Source organism: Notamacropus eugenii, chromosome 6 (genome assembly GCF_028372415.1).
Source record: "Notamacropus eugenii isolate mMacEug1 chromosome 6, mMacEug1.pri_v2, whole genome shotgun sequence".
NCBI classification, from domain to species: Eukaryota; Metazoa; Chordata; class Mammalia; order Diprotodontia; family Macropodidae; genus Notamacropus; species Notamacropus eugenii.
In genome coordinates, this window is record NC_092877.1 from 40,082,001 (window position 1) to 40,104,978 (window position 22,978).

Consider the following 22,978-nt stretch of genomic DNA (forward strand, 5'->3'; position numbering starts at 1 on the left):
GAATCGCTGGACTACCTTTCTCCCTCTTTTTTTTCTTTGTTATAAGAGATGACTCCATGGGGAGTGTTTGGAGGAGAAAAATATTTGGAAATGACGGTGGAAGGGCAAAAGATGCCAATACTATTTAAGAAGTCTGTTTGATTGGAAAGGGCGGATCTAATCAGGGATTTTTGTTTCTTTTAAATACATTTTTATTCATATATTTTGTTGTTCCATTGCTGAAATTTCCCCCTGTAGCCTGCCTTTTTTCACTCCAGGAGAGGCATCCCATATAACAAAGAATATTTAATCAGGGATTCTCAAACCTAAGGTCTGGGAACTTCAAAAAAAATTTTTTTTATAACTTTTATGTTAAAATAATGTATTTTCTTTGTAACTTCATGCATTTTTATTTTACACATTTAAAAACATTATTCTGAGAACAGGCTTCCCCAGCCTTCCCAAGGGAGGCACATGTGTCACTCAAAAAGGTTAAGAACTCCTGACTTCAATTGCCTGAGGAAAGGTGCCGTGACACCATCTCATTCATTCACATCTTAAATGTAGACAGACTTTGGGGGACAGGAAGGTGATCCAGAATTCCTCGAATTTTGGAATACTTTCTAATTAAACCAAAGTGTTAGAAGTGGCACTTCCAAAACCTCAAGTGTTATATGGATTTCTGAATTAATTAAAAAGAGGCTGACTGAAAAGATGATAAGGTTTAATGTAAATACTGAACAGGCATTTCCTTCTTTCTAGGCTGATAATGAAAAAAGGGACAGTATTTACTTTAAGAGCATCCAATATTTCTAGGATATACAAAGGCAGTGTCTTGAGATGGTAGGGTAAATGAGATATTGGCACCCCTCTAGGCTTCTGGGGGGCCTGCTCTCTGGGGAATCAACCTCAGAACTGGATTTGTTTGCTCAGGGTTGGGATGGGGAAACCATGGCTCAAAGCCCTGGTCTGTTACTGACCTTTTGCCGTCTCCTTTCTGCACCTTCACCCAGTTCTCCACCTGCGCCATGTTACTCCTTCTCTGGGCATGCTTTTCGGGGTTGGTTCGGGGATGGGTTACCCTCTTATACCCACCAGAACCATTCTGCTCCCCAAGCCCAGAGCCCCCACCAAAGGAACTAGGCAGCATGCCGTTCCTCTCCATTAGCTGAGGCTGGGCTGACTGAGCCCTGGGACCACTGGGTAAGTCCACCAAGAAGGAGTCTGCCTCAGCTGCTGGGTAGGGGGACTTCCCCCTCTCCCGATTCCCCTCCAGAGGGTCCCTTTGGAAGCCGTAGCGTTCCTCATCGTCTTGCTCAGGCCTGTCAAAGCCAAAGGCTTCATTGTGGGCTCTGTGGGAGCAGCCCCTGGTATGTCCAGGGCCCATGCGGCCACACTCTTGACAGGGGTCTGTGTGGTTGGCTTGTGGGACAGCTTGCCGCTCTGTCCTCTCGGCATCCCTACAATGACAGCACAAAACTGGTCTCAGTGGAAGCAGGATCAGAAGGCCGGGGGCGGCCAGAACTGAGCCCAGCTCCAGAGGGTCCAGCTGTTAGAGAAGCCTTGGTTGAATGTTCATAGGATACAACGCCCTGTACCAGACAGATATCCACATAATGTCTTCATTTAAAAGTCCTGTTCCAGCTGTGGTCAAATATCAGCCCCCTGTATCTGTACATTGTCTATATTTTCCATTTCTATTACGGCTGGATGTATGACCTAAACACATCTCCTGGTATCAGCTAATCCTTGAATCCTTAGCAGTAAAATGGGGGAGGGGGAGGAGGGGAGTAGATTTTAAAAAGCCACTTCCAGGATCAGTAATGGGTTTGGTACAAATACATAGCCAATGAATAGGAGTCACGCAGACAGATTCATTTTAGCTCAATATAAGGGAGGCAATAGTGTGGTAGAAGGAAGGTTGGTTTTGGATTCAAGAGATTTTTTTAAATTCCTGGTTTGACTACTCACAACTTCTCTGACCACAGGTACATTGCTTAAGTTTCCTGTGCCTCAGTTTTCTCATGGGCAAAATGAAAGGGTTAGACTTAAATGACCTCCAAGGTCCCAGCTCCAAATCTGTTCTTCTATGAGTCTAAGGAACAGCTTATTGACAATCAGTTATTCTTGGAAGGTGGCAAGCTTCCCAGGCTTTGAGAACAGATAATATATAAAGGGGATTCCTTTTTTTCAAATGGTGGTTGGACCACTAAGGTCCCTTGTTGGCCAGAGTCTGTAACTGTTGGGGGTGTAAGCTCAGTTCCATGTGGACAGTCTCGGGCGGGTAAAGGTGAGAGCTTCAAAACCTTAGAGTTCTCATGAGGCCCCCCAGGAAACAGCAGGGAATTGAGGAGTGAGATCTCGTGTATTTCCGCCTCTTCCCATGAGAACGTGATGGGAGAGAGCATCCCCGCCCTCGAGACTGGCCCGGATCTGGGCACACCTATTGTTATCTAACAGGCACGGTATTCAGGTGCAAACTATACGGCAGGAGAGCTTAAGTAGGGTCAGGAAAGCCTGAAGGCGCTCTTAGCGCTGAGGGGCCCTGACAGGAAAGAAGGCCCCTCTTCCTTCTCTCTTCGCTCTTCCCTCCCCCCTCTCTCCCCACTTCCACTTCTGCTTTCATTTCCTCACTGTAAGATCTTTGCCTCCTTGGGAGATTTCTCTCTCCCTCCTAAGGAAGAGTTCCCCCTGCACATGTAACTGAGACCCTGAATAAAGCCTAACCCTTGTTCGACTCCGGAAAGTCTCTTCTCTCATACGTTTATCCAGTTTGGCCAGCCGAAGACCTTCGAGGTAAGGTAAGACTCGGGTAGCCCTCAGGCCTCTAGGCCTGGCATGTAACCCTATGAATTAGCAGTTGAGGCTTTAGGAAAGCATCCTGGGAACTCTTCATTCTCTTTAAATCATGGGCCATGTGAGTTGAATAAACTTTCAAAAATTACAAGCCACAGAGGACTAGGCCCCTCCTTCCATTTTTCTGGACCATCCCAGCAGTCAAGGTTTTTCTAATTAGAATGAAATCTCTTTCTTCCCATTCTATCATTCTATTAACAGAGACAGTGAGTGTGCATACACACACACACACACACATACACATACACACACACACACACACACACACACACACACTCTCCTTTACAGCTGAGTAACTACATCATAGTCTAGTAGAAAGAATATTGGCCTTGGAATCAGGAGAGATCTGAATTCAACTCCCAGAACACATACTGGTTGTGTAACTATGGGCAAAGAACCTAACCTTCTGAAGTCTCAGTTTTCTCACCTATAAAATGGGGAGAATAACATGATGCAAGGATCAAATGAGACAATGTATACGCATCTTTCTGCAAACGTTACAACGTTATACAAACATCAGGCATTAACAGAGAAGAAGGAGAAAGAGTAGCAGGGACATGGTGGCAAAGTGAAAAAAAACACCTGAGTTCAAACTCAGAAAGGATCCAAATCCAGCCACCCACTTAGTGGTTGTGCAACTCTGGGTAAATGACTTCTATTTTCCTCTTCTGTAAAATGAGAATAAGGATAGCACCTACCTCCAAGGGTTGTTGCGAGGATAAAATAAGATATTTGTAAAGTGTTGTGTGAACCTTAAGATTTGCGCTCTATAAATGCTGATTAATGAGAACAACAAAAATAACACCACAGGCACTACTGCCATCCTTAGAAAGCTTCCCATGAGCCCCCAGGAGGAGGCGCAGATGCCCTGTAACTCCGTCAGCTTAGCCGTGGCGCATTGTGGCAGGGAGCATTCAGAAAGAATCCCCAGCTCCCAAAAGCCAGCACCACAGGCAGGATAATTCACATTTCTCAGAGCCTGGAAGAGACTTGTGTTAACAGACTGAAGGGAAAAAAAACCCAATTCTTGTGAGTTTGGGAAGCAGCGTATTTTTGTTTGTTTGTTTGTTTTTTAAATTCTTGGAAGCCCTAAGCCAGGTGAGGCAATTTTAATCAGCCTTTGGTATTCAAGGAAGCAGGCAGCTAGAGAGAGTGCTGTGTGTTGACTTATTCTTCTCCCTGGAGTTAAATAGAGCAGGCCCCCTGGGGCCAAGGAGTAACCTATCTGTCACCTCCTCTACTGTCTGGCTCTAAATTAACACTGGATGCCATGACAGCTCTGAAAATACAGACTGACAGCCCACCAGCCCAGCACCCCCACAGGAAGAGGCAGCTTGTAAAATGAGCCAGACTGCCCCTGTGTGCTAGACAGCAGATTGGAGGGACCACTGGTTCTGGGTGGATGACTATTTGCAATGCTGGTCTAAGAGATTTTTGGTTCAACGCAGTTGACAAAGGAGAGCTGAAAGGGCAACAAGGCTTCGTTGGCATAGCCTGTGGTTGCCTCCCTGGCATGGCTCAAGCAAGTTTCCCCCTAGCCAGGTGTACCTGTCTTATCCCCTCCACCAATCCAAGCACCACCTAGTTCCCATCCCACCTCCTCCAGGAAGCCTGGGATGAGTAATCTTCCATTTCTAGAGTACACTATTGTCTCAACCAAATTGTTTAGCATTTATAATGTACTATAAACAATCAATCAGTATTTACTAAGGGCCTGCTACTGTGCCAGGTACTGTGCTAAGCACTGAGGATATAAAAACAGGCAAAAGGCAGCCCCTGCTCTCAAGGAATTTACAATTTAATGTATCTCTTCAAGTATCTGAAGGGCTGTTGGGTAGAAAAGAGTACATTCTGCCCCACAGGGCAGAAAGGGCAGTAGTGGGTGGTTGCTGCAGAGGTGGGTCTGGGTAAATACAAAGAAATACTTCTTAACAGACCTGGGCAACTAAGATAGAGTACTGGGCTTGGATTCACGAAGACTCTCTTCCTGAGTTCAAATCTGGCCTCAGATGCTTACTACCTATGTGACTCTGAGCAAGTCACCTTAACCCTGTTTGCTTCAGTTTCTTCATCTGTAAAATGAACTAAAGAAAGAAATGTAGGGAGGCGGAGCCAAGATGGTAGATTAGAAGGATGGCCCTGTAGAAGCTCACCCCCATAGCCCATAAAATACCTGTAAAAAATAACTAAACAAATTCTAAAGCAGCAGAAGCCACAAATCGACAGAGTGAAAGAGATTTCCAGCCCAAGGCAGCCTGAAAGGCCAACAGGAAAGGTCTATCGCACACACAAAGGTCTTGACTATGCTGTGGCAAGAACAGAGCTGGAGCAGGCTTCAAGGCACCACCAGCAGCAGCTGCAGGTCCCAGATTCCTCAACTCATAAATGCCAAAGACAGCTTCAAAGGTCAGTGAGAAAGCTGTTTCACCTGGGTGAGAAGGGAATGCAGCTGTCTAGTCCCAGCCCCAGGCAGCAGCAGCTTTCATTGTTGGAGCCCTGGCCTAAAGATCCTGGGGTAATTGAACAGCTGATCTGCATCTCAGCCCTGAGTAGTGGCCCTGCGGAGAGGAAGCATGCTGGCTGGCATGGTGGAGCTGGTGGAGGCTCTGCACAGACCAGAGTGCAAGCTGGGAGAGGAACTCCTCTCCCTTGATTGTGCCACCTTGGAGGAACTGAGAACTTACAGGTCCCCAGAGTATACCCTCCTCTTGACAAAGAACTCAAAAGTCAAGTAACTGGCTGGGAAAATGTCCCAAAAAGGGAAAAAGAATAAGACAATAGAAGGTTACTTTCTTGGTGAGCAGGTATTTCCTTTCATCTTTTTGGATGAGGAGGAACAATGCATACCATCAGAGGAAGACCTAAAAGTCCAGGTTTCTGCATCCAAAACTTCCAAAACAAATAGGCAATGGTCTCAGGCCATGGAAGAGCCCAAAAAGGATTTTGAAAATCAAGTAAGAGAAGTGGAGGAGAAATTGGGAAGAGAAATGAGAGCAATGCAAGAAAATAAAAAAAAAATCAAGTCAACAGCTTGCTAAAGGAGACCCCAAAAAAATGCTGAAGAAATTAACACCTTTAAAAATAGACTAAAATAGACTAGCTTAATTGGCAAAAGAGGCCCAAAAAGCCAATGAGCCTAAAAAGCAGAATTAGTCAAATGGAAAAGGAGGTTCAAAAGCTCACTGAAGAAAATAGTTCTTTAAAAATTAGAATGAAACAAATGGAAGCTAATGACTTTATGAGATACCAAGAAATTACAAAACAAAACTAAAAGAATGAAAAAAGAAGACTGTGAAATATCTCACTGGAAAAATAACTGACCTGGAAAACAGATCCAGGAGAGACAATTTAAAAATTATGGGACTACCTGAAAGCCATGATCAAAAAAAGAACCTAGACATCATCTTTCATGAAATTATCAAGGAAAACCGCCCTGATATTCTGGAACCAGAAGGTAAAATAAATATTGAAAGAATCCACCAATCACCTCCTGAAAGAGATCCCAAAACAAAAACTCCTAGGAATAATGTAGCCAAATTCCAGAGCTCCCAGGTCATGGAGAAAATATTACAAGCAGCCACAAAGAAACAATTCAAGTATTGTGGAAATATAATCAGGATAACACAGGATCTAGTAGCTTCTAAATTAGGGGATTGAAGGGCTTGGAATATGATATTCCAGAGTCAAAGGAGATGGGATTACAACCAAGAATCCTACCCAGCAAAACTGAGTATAATAATTCAAGGGAAAAAAATGGTCATTCAATGAAATAGAGGACTTTCAAGCATTCCTGATGAAAAAACCAGAGCTGAATAGAAAATCTGACTTTCAAACACAAGAATCAAGAGAAGCATGAAAAGGTAAATAGGAAAGAGAAATCATAAGGGATTTACTAAAGTTGAACTGTTTATATTCCTACACAGAAAGATAATATTTGTAACTCTTGAAACTTTTCTCAGTATTTGGGTAGTTGGAGGGATCATACACACACATATGTGTGTGCGTATATATGTGTGTGTGTGAATGTGTATATATGTATATGTGCATATATATGTATATATGTGCATATATATGTATGTATATATGTATATGTGTGTGTGTGCGTGTGTGTGTGTATATAGAGAGAGACAGAGAGCACAGGGTGAGTTGAATAGGAAGGAATGATATGTAAAAAAAATAAAATTAAGGGGTGACAGAAGAATATATAAGGGAGGAGAAAGGGAGAAATGGAATGGGGCAAATTATCTCTCATAAAAAAGGCAAGAAAAAGCTTTTTCAATGGAGGGGAAAAAGGGGAGGTGATAGGGGAAAAAGTGAACTTGCTCTCATCACATCTGGCTTAAGGAGGGAATAACATGCACACTCAATTTGGTGTGAGAATCTATCTTACACTACAGGAAAGTAGGGGAGAAGGGGATAAGTGGGGTATAGGGGGATGATAGAAAGGAGGGCAAATGAGAAGAGGGGGTTAATTAGAAGTAAACACTTTTGGGGAGGGATAAGGTTAAAAGAGAGAATAGAATTGGAGGGTAGGATAGGATGGAGGGAAATATAGTTAGTCTTTCACAGAAAGACTATTATGGAAGTCTTTAACAAAACTACACATATATAGCCTATATTACTTGCCTTCTAAGTAGGGATGGGTAGGGAGGGAGGAAGGGAGAGAAGTTAGAATTCAAAGTTTTAGGAACAAATGTTGAGAATTGTTTTTGCATGTAACTGGGAAATAAGAAATATAGGTAATGGGGTATAGAAATCTATCTTACCCTACAAGAAAAGAGAGAAAATGGGGATAAGGGAAGGGAGGGGTGTGATAGAAGGGAGGGTAGATTGGGGGAAGGGGTAATCAGAATGCACAGTGTTTTGGGGTGGGGGGAGGGGAGAGATGGGGAGAAAATATGAAACTTAAAATCTTGTGGAAATGAATGTTGAAAACTAAAAATAAATAAATAAACAAACAAACAAAATAAAATAAATAAATACATTGAGAACAAAGAAAAACCAACTTAAAAAAAAAAGAAATGTAACTGTACCAAGAAAATCCCAAAATGGGGTCATGAAGAGAAGGACTCAACAGAAACAAAAACATTGAATGGGCTGCCTCAGGATGAGCTTGGGACTCTCCAGATGTGGGAGAAAAAAGATACCTTGAGATACTGGAAGTCTCCAAGCCAAGGAGTAATGGCCACCTGTCAGGCACAGAGGGCATTCTTGTTCAGGGATGGATTATACTAGACTGCCTCTGAGGTCTTGTCCAGCTCTGAGATTCTAGGACTCAGAACTCTTCTGATTAGTCTTAATGCTCAGCCTTTCATTATGTGCTCACATTCTGCCTTGCTTTCTTGTTCTATAACAAGTCTTAGTCTGGTGTAAGCAATGACAGAAATTAGTACAGTGCTTGTGGCTTAATAAATAGGAACTGACTGACTGAGGAAGACCTAGATCAAATTTGACCTCTGACTATTCAGTAGCCAGGGGGCCCTAGCCTAGTCAGTTAACCATTTAGTGCCCCTAAACAAAACAGTTGTTGATTCCCTCTCCTGACCACCCAGTAGGAATAGCAGCACCCACCAGCAACAAGCTAGGGTGACCCCAAGACCCAGGCCTGGCCAAGCACATTCTGCCAGGACCTAGTGGTAGCAGCACCACCTATCTACTCATCCACCCCCCCCAGAGGAGCAGCAATGGGCTGGAGCTGACCTAGACCCAGCTCCAGACCCTCTTGGGTGGGGATTCCAGCTACAGCATTACCCCCTTAAAGGACTAGCAGGCAACAATGACTTAGGCCCTATATCCCAGCAGCAACACTTTTTGGAAATTGGGAGCATTATTTTTCATCTGCCACCCATTATCATCTCAATAGCTAATAACTTCCTACTATCTGTATCTCTCTCTATTCCTGTATTAATTAATCACTGGTCCCTTATGATTGACTTACTATCTCATCCCCACCTTCCTCAACCCTAGTCCACCCATATCCATCTCTGATGCTTTCACTACACCCTCTGGAATTCTGATTCCACAAGAAAGACTTATTTGGATCTTTTTTTTCCCATTCCTTCTTCTATCTACTAGTCCTTACCATGGCCCCACTTGCCCCTGATGACACATCCCTGGCATTCCTTTCCTCCACTGCTACACCTTTATCACCTTCCACCCTCAAACACCTACTCTGGTCCTGTAGGAGCAGTGGTCAGAATGCTATTACTGCTCCTTTTAAACTCTCCTTTTGCCACTAGCCCTCAGCAACACTTAGCACAATGTCTGGCATATACAGCAGGTGCTTAATAAATGCTTGCTCCCTTTCCTCACTCCCCCTCAGAATTCAAAGTATAAAAATGTTCCACTTAATCCAAACAATAGTGTCTGTTACATATGAGCCTTCAGGTCATTCTCCCTCATTTCTTGTGGAATTTTCAACGGGCACACTGATTTCCTGTCTTCCCTAATCTTTTATCAAAGGACTCCAGCTTCAATGCTGATATTTTCTCAAACTCCTTAAAACCTCCACAATCTCCTTAAATCCCATCACCTGCTCCTTCACTCACTCAGTCATACATAGGGATGGTCACAAGGGATCTTACCCTAATCCACAAACTGGCCTTCTCTGTTCCTCCCACTGGATGCTCCATGGCCTCCCTCCTCACCTCTGCACTGGTCATCCCCCATACCTGAAATGTACTCCCTCTTCCCTTCAGCCTCACAGAATCCATTTCTTCCCTCAGGGCACAGTCTTGTCCAAGAAGCTTTTTCTGATCCCACCCAATTTTAAAGCCCTCCCTCTCAAACTATTTTATATTTAACTACTTCACATTTATCACATCCATTCTCTTTCTATTTATTTTTCATACACTTATAAATGTACTTGTTGTCTACTCTCTTAAGACAGGAAGCCCTTGTGAGGGGGGACTGTTTCATTCTTTGTACTTTTAATCTCAGGGGTCAATGCCAACCAAGCACACAGTAAGTGCTTAATAAATACATGTTGGTTAAATGGACGATCTGTCTCCATTGGTAAAAATTCAGAGTTTCCTGAATTTATTATATATTTAAAAATAAAATCAAGTTCTGCTCAATAAAGACTTGCCATTTCATGTATAATTCTGTCCTCTTCTGCTATGCATATAGAAATGCTCATTTTATTTGCTGTTTTTTAAGTTCAAGTTTTTAAGTTTTTTAAGACAATGGGATCAATGAAACCATATATGTGAAAATGCTCATTTTATTTGGTGTTGCATAAGACAAAATAAAATAAAGGGAGTTTTCTCATTGGGAATTCTCTATGTAACTGACCTCATGGCTTCATCTCCTGTAAGCACTCAGAGGTCAAGATCTTTGATTTATACTTTTCTTTCCATTGCTTTCGTCTATAGCACGGAGCTCACAAACAAGAGCCTCAGTCAAGAATCAAGCTTTGTGGAAAGATGCTGGGTCTTGTCTTCCCAACTAGAATGTCAGCTCAATGAGGACAAGAAACACTGAAATAAGTATTTGGAGTTGAAAGGCCACTGTAAGGCGCCATTGAGTCCAGCCCCTTCCTTTTATAGAAGAGGAAACTGAGACCCAGAGGGGCTTGCCCATGTTCATACAGCTAGTAAATTGTGGAGATGGGTCTTAAACCCATGTCTTTTGACTCTAAATTTAGTAGGACTCCTCTCCTCCCCAGAGTGCCCAGCACAGCACTAGGCACCAAGTTAATAACACTCGTTGGCGCCCTGGAAGGCATCCTATTGTACATAAGGCTAGGTAGGTTTCTTTGTGGGCAGCAAATTGCCATTATCTACCTATCACATTTGGAAGAGGGTGTTCTGGGCAAACATGACCCTTCCACCTTACTGAGTTACCCTGTTCATCAGACATGCATAATGAAATCCTAAATGATAGGTGGAAGGACCCAAACTCCACTGAGCCCCATTCAGGCTTTGTCTGATAAGTCCTCCCCTTAAGCACCTTAAGCTCTCCCAGGGCCTCAGGGTTTCTATTCCTCTCATCTCTCAAAGCCTGGACCTCGGAGGGGGAGGGGGAAAGGCTGCATCCTGTCCCAAACCTAGAGTTGGCTTTTTAAAAAATAAATTCCACATCCCCATTTGTTTAGTTGTCACCTAACTCTTTTGTCAAAACTGAGCAGAAGCAGATGGGGCCAGGCAAAAATAAATACAATTCCTGTTATTTAAGCTTTCCAGGCATCTGGAAGCGAGAGAAACACAAACTAAATGCACTGGGAAGTTGGAGTCAGGGCCCTTCTCGGAGGAGGTTGCTAATATTTTATACTCATTAATTTCTGCACTAAACCAGCCACCCTGCTGGGGTTCTATACTCCGGTAAACGTCACTCAGCTCCTGGCTTGTAAACGGATCATAGATTTAGAACTTGAAGGGGTCATGGAGAACAAGAAATTCAATCTTCTCATTTTACTGATGAGGAAACTGAGGCCCAGAGAGGTTATGATTTGAAAAAGGTCACAGTTTAGAAGTATATGAGGAAGGATTTGAATCCTTTATTAAGGGGTAAATTCCATTAGGGCAAGGACTACATCTAATTTATATTTGTAGTTTCACCCTCTCCTTACCTTCATCTGCCCCCTACCCCAAAGCCCTGCCAAGCACAGGGTCCTAAAATATAGTAGGTGTTTAATTAATGTAATGAAGACAATCCCAATGACTCCCCAAAGGGTCCGTTTTACTTTGGGACAGCAATAATTTTTAGGAAGTTTTTCTTTAAATCCTGAAATCAGCCTCTCTGAAAAATCCACCCACTACCCCATAATAATAATATCAAGCATTTATAGAGCTATATAAATGTGCCTGACGCACAGCATGCATATGACAAATGTGTGTTTCCTTTCTTTTTTATTTTCTCATATAGCACTTTAAGATTTGCAAAATACCTTACATATGCCATCCCATTTGATCTTCACAATCACCTTGGGAGCAGGTGCTATTATGTTACTAGTTCCATTTTGCAGATAAGGAAAATGAACCTGAAAGTGATTAAGTGACTTGTCCATGGTGGTCACAGGGCTGGTAAATGTTAGAGCACGATTGGAACTCAGGCCTTCCTAACTCCAAGTCCAGGGCACTACGTAGCTGCTTTCTGGGGCCAAGAAAAAAATGACTCTAATAACAGTTTTTCTTCCATCTAACAACCCTCCAAATGCTTGAAGACAGGGAATGTGTTTTCCTCAAGTCTCCTTTTCCAGGCTAAACAGTGCTTCAAACTGATGGCCTTAATGCACAGTCTTCCCAACATCTTGGTCATTGGCCTTGCAATAACTTCAGCTGGCCACCATCCTTCCTAAGATGTGGCATTCAGAACAGAAAACAATACTCCAGAGGTCATCTGATCAAGACAGAGGAGGCCACGACCATTATTTCCTCCTTCTATGAATGTAGCCATAGATGACATAAGTTTTATTAGCCATAGTGTCATACTGATGACTCACTGGCAGTCTATAAAATGCCATAATCCTTTTACAAATTAAATAATGTCTATATCATTTCTATACTTGTATAGCAACTGTAAAATTTTACACTGATCCCTATTAAATTCATCATATTAGAGCTAAGAGGCATCATGAGTGGCCAGAGAGAGCTAGCCAGAAAGACTGAGATTCAAGGGTATGGGGGTTGTGTGATTCTAAGCCAGTCCTTTAGCCTCTGTCTGCCTCAGTTTCCTCAAGGCCCTGAGGAAGGACAGGGTTAAGAGTAGTTCTTGCTGGAAGGAGTGGGCCACGAGCAGGGATGACACTCAGAAAAATGATGAAGTTGTCAAGGTTGTTTCAGCTCCCTGCTGCGAGTCACTTCGGCTCATCTCCTAGCACATTCATGTTGCCCTGACCCCTCTTAACATAGGGAAAACTGATTTGGCAGGTTGCAGGATGCAATAAGAAAATCACCGAACTTGAAGATAGAAGATCTGGCTTTCAATTCAACAAAAAATATTGATTAGCTCCTGATACGGAGAGGACAATGTGCTAATATAGTACTGATACGCATAAAGCTCTCTAAGGTTTGCAAAGGGCTTCCATATATTATTTCATTTGGTCTTCACAACTACTTAGAAGAAGCTATTATTTTCATCACCATTCGACAGATGACTTCATTCTACTAATGACCCCTCTTTGGGGCTGGCCACTGATCCAGTTCTGAATCTCCCTATTTTACAATCCAGCCTGTGTCTCATTTGGGCCACAAGGTCAGCCCAGGGAGGCAGCAGAACCTGTGTTATATAAAGGGACTCAAATAACGGATCCATACACCTGCCTTGACAGAATCACAGGATCTGAGAGTTGGAAGGGACCTCGGAGGTCATGCCATCCAGCCTGTTCATCAAAAGACTCCCACTATATCTTAGTCAGCAGGTGATATGGAAACCGAAGCTGAGATTGATGTGTGCAGGGTCACAGAGCTAGTGAATGTCTGAGGCAGAATGGAAATGCGGTTCTTCTTGACTCCCAGTCTACCCTTCAATCTACTGTGCCAACCAGTGCTCTAGAGGTACTGGGCCTAACTCATCTCATTCCCCTCTAAGCTATCTTCATCTACAAAAGAGTTAGCACTCAGGTTTGTGAAACGCTTTACAAACAATATCCCATTTTATTCTCACAACAACTCTAGGAGGCAGGTGTTATTGTTATGATTTTCATTTCACAGATGAGGAAACTGAGGCAAAACAGCCAGGAGATAAGACATCTGGCTCCGCCTACCTCACAGGGCTCTGGTGAACATCATAGGTTATGTCAGCAGTGACTGGGGGGCTGTTGTGTTTGTGTTTATTTTGTGTTTTTTGTCTTTTTTTGTATCCCTAGCACTTCACACAGTCCTAGCACATAGTAGGCTCTTGATAAATGCTGACAGTAAGTGTGCTTTGTAAACTTCAAAGATCTTTTTTGATAGTCACATTAAGAGTTTAGAAACTTGTGTATTAATGTCTGGGACAGTGGATGGGGGAGAGTGGAGGGAGAAGGGAAAGGAATAAGCATTTATATAAGACCTACTATGTGCTGTGTACTGCACTAAGCACTTGTGCAAATATTATCTCATTTGATCCTCACACCAACGCTGGGAGGGAGGTACTGTTACGATCCTCATTTTACAGTTGAGGAAACTGAGGCAACCAGAGGTTAAGTGACTTGCCCAGGGTCAAAGAGCTAGTGAGTACTTGAGGTCACATTTGAACTCAAGTCTTCCTGATTCCAGGCCTGTCACTCTACCTTCTGTGCCACCAACTGTCTGCTGGGAGTATTTTTAATTATAAAAAGGAGCTAAGGGAAAGAAGGAGTAAGGCTGAACATGAATGAATGAATGATGAGATTTCAGGCACCTGTCTCAGGAAAGGGGATTGTTCAGGTGCCCTTAAAGTCATCCCATAGAGGTGGATACATAAAGCTCGACACAAGAGGGGTTCCCTTGGGAGCACTGACCGCTTCAACGATGCTCGAGACTTCAGCTGGGCAGCCTGGTTCATGGCTCTGATCCAGCTGGTCATGTCTTCTTGAGTGTCAGCGCTGAAATAGTAAGTTCTCATCCCCGAGTGCTCCGCCGAAAAGTCAATGCCAGAAGTGCTGTAGATGTGGGCTCGCATGCCATTGTGGACGGCCTGCAAATGCAGGGGAGGGAGGTATGTGTTAGAGGGCAGAAAGCACAGGGAAACTCATACCCTACTGCAGGAAGGAAGGAAGGGAGAAAGACAGAGGAGGAGAGAAAGAAAAAGGAAGGAAGGAAGAGGGAGAAAGAGAGAGGAGGAGAGAGGGGGGGAAAGAAAAAGAAAGAAAGAGAGAGAGAAAGAGAGGAAGGAAGGAAGAAATGAAAGAAGGGAAGGAAGAGAGATGGGAAGGAAGGTAGAAAGGAAACAAGGGAGGAAGGAAGGGAGAGAAGAAGGGAGGGAGGGAGGAAGGAAGAAAAGAGAGGGAGGAAAGAAAGAGAGAGAGAGAGGAGAGGAAGGAAGGAAGGAAGGAAGGAAGGAAGGAAGGAAGGAAGGAAGGAAGGAAGGAAGGAAGGAAAAAGCAACAAAGCATCATTCATGCTATGTGCTCCTCTGCCCTGGAGAGTCTAATACCAGGCCTGCCCATCCCCACGAGTTCAGGAGCACATCAGCCCTAACAACTACTGTATTTCCATAGCCCTGAAATACCAAAGGCTCCTCACAGCATATAAAACACAGTGAGACAGACGTTTGTTTTCCTCTAGGAGTCTCACAGACTTTTACGTCTGTTTTCTATTTACTCTTCCCAGACAACTCGAGGAGGGTCCTGCAGATGAAGTTTACACGAGAACCAGATTTTTCCCATACTCTCCCCTTAGAAAGCAAACATGCTTGGGAGCTGCTGGAGCGTGGAGCTCCCTGTTTGGCTCCCACTGGAATGAGTCCAGAAATGTGTTGTAATAACAGGCAGCTTGAGGCTGACATCATAGAGGATGGCTAGTATTTAGAAAATGCTTTAAGGTTCGTAAAGCATTCTATTTAAATAAACATTATCTCAATAATAATAATAACAGCTAACATGTATGCAGCACTTACTATGTGCAGACACTACGTTAAGGACTTAGACAGTTATTCATTCATGTGATCCTCCCAACAATCCTGCAAGGTAGGTGCTATTACTATCTCCAATTTACAGCTGAGAGCTAGTGAGTATCTAAGGACAGATTTGAACTCAGGTCTTCCTAACTACAGCATTCAATCCATTTTACCATTAGCAATGTCTAGCTGTTTAAGATTAAGAACCACCCTCTCCCACTCCCAAAAGCAGAGCACTTTTTCTGCTTCCAAGGAAGGGAATGATAAAACTTTCAAGGGATGGGCTGCTAGCTTTGCACAACAGGTTTATTCAATCAATGAACCAGCAAGCATTTAAACACCCACTCCAAGGCAAGCACTGTGTTAGGCACTGGAGCTGGAGACAGAAAGAAAGCAAGCCCAAAGATAACAAGATGATCTACTTGAAGTTACTCTGGGTTCTCAATTAGTAGCTGATGTTTCCTGAAGAAAGAAACAGAGACTTAAATGGCCAGTAAAATGATGGGCTGAGGCCCAGCTTGGGCACTCTGCAGTCAGCCAGAGATGTCAGTGAGTCCTGAAAGCAACCACACCTGAGTACACTGTGCCCCAAGAGCCCCGGAGCATCCTTCAGTGTGCAGGACATCTTGTACACTTGGCCCACAGAGCCCGCCGAGCATCCAAGGTGCTATAGCTCAACCAGGACGGCAATGCCAGTCAATGTAAGCTTGTGTATTAACGAGAGGATGGCTGCCCTGCCGTCCCCAGGGCTGGAACAGTGGAGAGACAATGAAGCCCTCTGTTGCCTTGTCCTTCCCATGGACCTTAAGGAGCTACAGCAATGATACATGACGAAGGCGGACTTCAGGGAGAGGTTTCATTGACTGGCCCCCAATGACAATACTAAACTATTTACATTTCTCTCTATAGCTCCTACAGGTTTACAAACTTTCCCCTGACAATAGCCCCATGAAATAAAGAAGCCAAGCCTTATCATTCCCACTTTACAGAGGAGGAAACAAACTCAGAGGGGTTAAAAATGACTCCCTAATGTCAGCCACCTAGTAAAGGGCAGAGCTGCCCATAATTGTGAGGTGTCCAAGCTAGAGAGGCCCTTGGAGAGCACTGAGAGCAGGGATTCTTAGCCTTTTCTATGTCATGGACCCTTTCAGTTGCCTGGTAAAGTCTATGGAATAATGTTTGTTACCCACATTCATAGCAGAAGGAAAGGTCAGTTTCAGTGGGAGGTTAGCAAAAACGATGATCTAATTTTTTCCCATCCAATTCCACAGAACCCCTGAACCCTATCCCCAAATCCTTGGAGGTCCCAGGGGCCCCCAATATAAACCAATGCCACCATTTGATAGATATGAGAACTTGACAAGGACACCCCAGGCAGCATAAATATTCAGTGACTAAAGCACTAGGTTTGGAGTCAGGAAGACTCGAATTCCAAACTGACCTCAGACACTTACTAGTTGGTAGGATCCTGGGCAAGTCATTTAACCTCTGATTACTTCAGTTTCCTCAACTATAAAATGAGGATATTAACAGTACCTACCTCCCAGGGTTATTGTAAGGATGAAATGACACAATGTTTGCAAAGTACTTAACAGAGTACCTTGCACATAGTAGGGGCTAAATAAATGCTTGTTCCCTCCCTTCCTCCTTTCCTCCCTCCCTCCTTTCTTTCCTCCCTGCCTCTTTCTCTCCTTTCTTTCCTTCATTTTTTCCCTTTTTCTCCCTCTCTCTTTTCCTTCCTTTCTTTCTTCCCTCCCTCCTTCCTTCCTTCACTTTCTTCCCACTACACCATGAGTACAAAGACAACTTGCAGCTACATCAGCTCTTTTGGGACAGGAAGTACACCCACTTATCCTACAGCCAGACACCACGCAGGGCTTGCTAGACTCCATCAAGACCCCAGTCACACCCTCTCCATCCCCAGAACATGTGTTTTGCAACAGAAACGTCCTAACCTGTCTCTAAATGTTTACTATGGGATATTTGTATGGTCACTTTTCTCTTGCTCCCTCCCCTTGGTGCCTGTTGGATTTCTACTGCTCATCTAAAGCACAGGTCAAATGTCACCTCTTTCATGCAACCTTCCCTGATTTGTCCCATCTCAGGCATCACGTGGTTCTTTGCTTTGTACCTCCAAGGCACTTAGCATGTAACATTATATTTGTGTTTGCGTCTAATCCCTAGAATTCCAGACTGGTAGCAAGCTTCAGGAGGATAGGGGACCATTTTTTTACTTGCATTTTGTACGCAGTGTTCAAATTCAAATTCAGTGTTCAAATGAAGTACAAAGGTTCTTAATAAAATGTTTGCTGATAATTAAGAAAGATGGACTGATGTCCTCAGACTGCAGAGGACAAACCTCCAATCTCAGAGTGACAAGATGCACTCTCTTGAATACTCTTGGATGAGTTTTTCTAAGCAAATCTAAGGGAGGGAACAAGGGAGAGTGAAAAAGGAGGACAGAAGGACAATACAATCATAAACAAGGCTTTCCTAGAATATATTTTTCACACCTTCTCATGAAGTGTTAGCATATGGTATATAGAATCTTGGGGCGCTACTTTGGGATGCTCGGGTGTTATAAAAAAGGCTGGTTGAACTGAATTGAATTGTTGAAATCTGTCACTAGATATCTGCTCTCAGAGGGAATTAAAGGAAGGCTTTCTGGCTAATAATAAGTGTGCATTCCAGTAAGAGAACTTCCCCAAACCAATCTGATTCAAGTCAAAAAGCAATTTATTTAGAGTCAGTTATGTGCCCTATGTTATGATCTATGCTGGGGGAGAAGGGGCAGGGTGTACATGTACATAATTATAATGTAATACTAGGAAGGAAAGAACATTAACGACTGGGGCAATCAGGGAAGGCTTCCCAGAAACGTTGATGCCAGAGGTGATGTCTTAAAGGAAGGTAAGGATGTTGAGAGTCAGAGATGAGGAAAGATTCATTTCAAGCATGGGGGACAACTTGTGGGAGTGTGTACAGGTAGGAGGTAGAAAGGAATGTAGAGTGTATGAAAGGAAATCACATAAAATAAGACTGGAAATGTAGGTGGATGCTAGACTGTGAGAGCCTTAAATGCCACACTGAGGAGTCTATATTTTTATCTTAGAGGCAGCAGAGAATTACTCAAGATCTTTGAGCACAGGAGCAAAATGATCAGATCTATGCCTTAAAGAGTATTCGAGCAGCTACGTAAATGATGGATGGTGGGAGGGGGCGGAGGGAGTGGGGCAGGCATGGGGGGCACCCAGGAGGCTGTTCCAATAGTCCAGACAAGAGGGGATGAAGGTCTGCACAAGGGCAGGAGATATGTGAGTAGAGAGGGAGATGGATGCCAGGGGGGTGGGGAGACAGAATTGCCAAGACTTGGCAGCCACTTGGACATGTGGGACAAGGGAGAGCACATCCAAGATGTCCATGAAGATGCAAACTCGGGACCTGGGTGACTGGGAGCACGGTGGCGCCCTAGACAGAGAGAATACTGGGGAGGGATTAGTTTTAGGGGGAAAGATGATGACTCTGGAGCATGGGGTCCCAATAGGCCAGTGAGGCAGAAAAGAACAACAGGTGGCTGGGGATGTGGAGTTGGAGTATAAAGTTTTGGCAGTCATCTATAAAGAGATGACATTCAAATATAGGTGAGCTGCTGAGAAAGCCAAGGGAGAAGGTACAGGGAGAAATGAGGACCCAAGACAGAACTTCCAGGGACACCCATGACTTAGGGAAAGAAAATGGAAAAGGAATAAACAAACAGGGATAGGGGAAAGGAAAAGAGAGGGGGGAGAGGAAAGGAGAGAAAGAGAAGGAGAGAGAGAGGGGGAGAAAGAGGAGAGGGGGAAGAGGAAGAGGATTCCAGTAGCCAAGGAGAAAACTAACAGGAAAACAAAAGAATGGAGGCAAGTTTTAAGCAACCCAATAGAAGAAGTCTGAAAGCACCAATGAAAATGGATCGAGCATAAGATGTTGAGTCAGAGGCCCCAGGTTCAAAATCGAGCTCTGCAGGAAGCTCTCCCTTCTGTAGGCATTTGGCTGAGTCCATTCCGATTCCTCTTTTATAAATGGAAAAGGTGGGATTACAGAATGTCTAAAGTTCCTTTTAATTCTAAGTCCTAAGTGTATTCCAATCAGCACCACTCTTCTCAAATGAAGCATAAGAAAATGGAACATGGACCAAACATATATTCACCGGCTGGGAAAGATGGGGGTCAGACCACTCACCCCCTGTATGAGAGAATGTGAGGCAGAGGGGGACCACAAAAAATGATTCCTCTGCTGTTGGAGGCAGGGTAGTAATCCCACCACACAATGAAGAATGAAACAGGTCCTGATCCAAGTACCCAGTTCTAGGACCCCTAGGTCAGCTCTAGGTCTATCCCACAGAGAAGAAAGAATGGAAAGAAAAGCAGCCTGGCTTTTCCATAAGAAGAAATTGCGGTTCCATCCCAATCCTGAAGCCAATGTCTTTGTGGAGTCAGTCGCTGTGAATTTTTAAAAGTTTTCTGTGGACAGAGGGCATAACTAACACCCATAGGAACCCCAGTAAAAGATGGTGGGTATCAATATCTCACAGCCCTTCAAATAGATATGTCTGGAAATGGAGTTTTGTGGAATGTCCATACATTCCACACCCATTCGTTAGTCATGGTGTTCCACAAAAAATAGGTGATGAGGCTGGGATCTGTGCCCCAAAGCTCCCCTTCTGCGTCACATGGTGGGGGGGGAGCTCCAAATAGAGATAGTCTGCGCTTGGAGAAGCAATTAAAGCTGCCTATAAATGTCGCAGAGCCCCCAGCTTTGGATTGCTTTGGCTAGCATCATCAGAAGCCATGAAAGTCTTCTTCCCCAAAGAGTCTGTGGTTGTAACCAGTGAATAGGACCCTGGGATATACCAAGCCTGGACCCAAGGTTAACTTTGTGGGGAGCCCCTGGCTCATAAGGAGCAGGACAGAGGCCCTAGAAAATCTGGGGCCTGTTCATGCAGACATATCACTACAAAAAATGCAGTTGCCAAGGCATTTCGCTTCAAACATTAACAGGTGACTTAGGAAAGCCAGGTGTTTTTTCATTTGATTGAATTAACTTTCAAAAATATTTAAGCTAATATTCAAAAACATAATCCAAAAGACAAATGATTTGTACCTTAAAAGAATACTTGCGGTTTATACGGTCTTCAGGTCCAACAGGAGAGATCACATAACTGGGCAGTGGGATGCTCCCTAGGACAGCTTCTTCTCGACTGTCTGAGCAGAAAAGGAAAAAGGAGATCAGGATGAGCCATGGCGCTCACCAAAAGGACAGGAGGAGTCAACAAACATACATTAGGCATATACTAAATACAAGGTCTTGTCCTGGGTATTAGAATATAAAGATGTAAATCAGCATAGTCTCTGCCCTCAAGGATTGGAACCCAAGAATCTCGAAGCTCAAAGGGACCTCCAAGGGGATCTAACCCTAAACATAAAAGAGATGGAGAAACACGTTTCAACAGGTGGAGATAAGAAGAGACAAGAGATAAGCATTCTCCCCAAACAAGGGGTTACAAAATGAACTGATTAAACAATAATAACAGCTGCAAAGAGGCAGTATACCATCATGGATAGGGAGCCGACTTCAGGAAAAGGAAGAATTCGGGTAAAAATCCTGCTTCAGATATTTACATGACCCTGGACAAGTCACTTAAGTTTGGAGTACTCTGGGAAACTCCCTAAAACTACAAGTAGGCTTTTCAAAATCCTTGCTGGCCTGGTTCCTTCCTATTCCTCGAGTCTTCTTATAGCTTCCTCCCTCCCCTGTACTCTGGGATCCAACAGCACGGACTTGCTCCCTAGTTCTCACAAAAGACCGTTCGTCTCCTCCCTCCCAATATCTCTGGCTGCCCCCCAGAGCCCTCTGGGCCCTCTCTCCCTTCTCATCTCCACCTCCTGGCTTCCCTGGCTTCCATTAAGCCTCAGCTGAAGTCCAGCTTTCCCAGTCTCCCCTAATCTCAGGACCTTCCCCTGGTGATTATCTCCAATTTGTCCAGATTGCATCCGGTTCGTCCATAACTGTTTGCACGGTGCCCACCCACCTCTTTATTACAGCTGCTGTAATTATTATTACTTAATAATAATTAATGCTGCAATTTATTACTGAGCTGCTTGGAAGCAGGTTCGGTCATTTCTGGGTTTTGTATCCCCAGGACTTCAATAGTAGGTGCTTAATAAACGCGTATTGATTGACTGAAGATGCAGAACAGTTGATCAGCACAGGGAAGGCAATATGGTCCAATGGGAAGAGCAGGGAATGTGGAGTCTAAGGGACTCTGCTTCTGATGTGAAGCTTGCTTTGCTTGCCCTGACTGAGCTTGGCAAATCATTTAGTTTCTCTGGGTTTGGGTTTCTGCTTCTGTAAAACAAGAGGATCCCTTTTAGTTCTAAATCCTGTAACCTCATGATACACAAATTCCCCTACTGGATCTAGTCTGCAAAGTTGCTGGCACCACACTTAGTTGGGCCAACCAGCATCTCCACCATCTGTGAGAAGTCACTTTAATTCCATGGGCCTCAGTTTGCGTATCTCTAAAATGAGGGGTTTAGATTCTATAGCCCAGTCCATCTCTGTATCTATGATCCAATACACTGGTAGAGGGGACTTCCTCACTTCCCTACACCAATGAAATAAACTTTTCTTGGTTGTTTTCCATCGTGCCCAACTCTTCGTGACCCCTTTCAGGGTTTTCTTGGCAAATATACTGGAGTGGTTTGCCATTTTCTTCTCCAGCTTATTTTACAGATGAAGAAACTAAGGCAAACAGGATTAAGTACCTTTCCCTGGGTCACACAGCTAGGGACTCCAAGCCTGGCAGTCTATCCACTGAGCCACCAATGAAATCATAGGTCTAGTAAAAAAAAAAAAAACACACACACACACAACAAAAACCTGGACAGCTCTTCAAAGTGTTTCATGCACATCCTTTCAATTTGATGTTCATGACAAATTTGTGAGGCAGCTGCAACAAGCCATTATTGTCTCCATTTTACAGATCGGTAAACTGAGGCTCAGAGGGGTGAAAGAGACTTTCTCATGCTCACACAGTACTTATCAGGGGCAGGATTTAAACTAGGGCCTTTCTTGACTCCAAATACATCATTCTTTCCTGTATTCCAATCTGCCTCTGAACAGTAACATTTAATAGGTGACAGGGTTGGGCAGAACCCTGCACTAGGCACTAGTGGAGATGTGACATAAAGACATTAGATAAGGCAGGCCCTTACCCTCAGGGAGTTCCCATTCTAGCAGAAAGATGAGATGAGATGCATCAGACAGGACTATAAAATATAAAGTAACTGGAGGGGTACAAAATCAAGCACTATGTGAGGTAGGAGGGGGAAACATTGGGGGAGCCTCATAGTGGACCATGTAGTAGGTGAGTGAAGTTAGTTGAGTAGTTGAGTTAAGCTTTAAAAGATGAATAGGATCAAAGGAGCCTGGGTTTGTAGATGGAAGGACTCTAGTGGTCACCTGCGAATTCACAGGAGGAGAGGCAGAAGCAGGCTTCTCTTAGATTATAAACTGCAAGAGGACAGATGTTGAATTTTCTACCTAGCACAGTGCTCTACATACATGTGCTCAACACATATGT

General features: G+C 43.8%; 1 protein-coding gene across 11 annotated transcripts in view; it reads right to left on the minus strand.

Moving 5' to 3' along the window:
- PLEKHA7 (pleckstrin homology domain containing A7) overlaps positions 1-22,978 on the minus strand; it is a 256,560-nt gene that overhangs the window by 52,131 nt on the left and 181,451 nt on the right. For 10 of the 11 annotated variants that reach the window (XM_072619562.1, XM_072619558.1, XM_072619564.1 and 7 more), the window contains 3 exons: positions 20,497-20,597; positions 14,258-14,433; positions 960-1,439 (listed from right to left, as the gene is read on the minus strand). In XM_072619562.1, coding sequence (XP_072475663.1) covers positions 960-1,439; positions 14,258-14,433; positions 20,497-20,597 — 757 coding nt within the window. The remainder of the gene's footprint in view (positions 1-959; positions 1,440-14,257; positions 14,434-20,496; positions 20,598-22,978) is intronic. The other variant, XM_072619567.1, reaches the window with a different exon arrangement.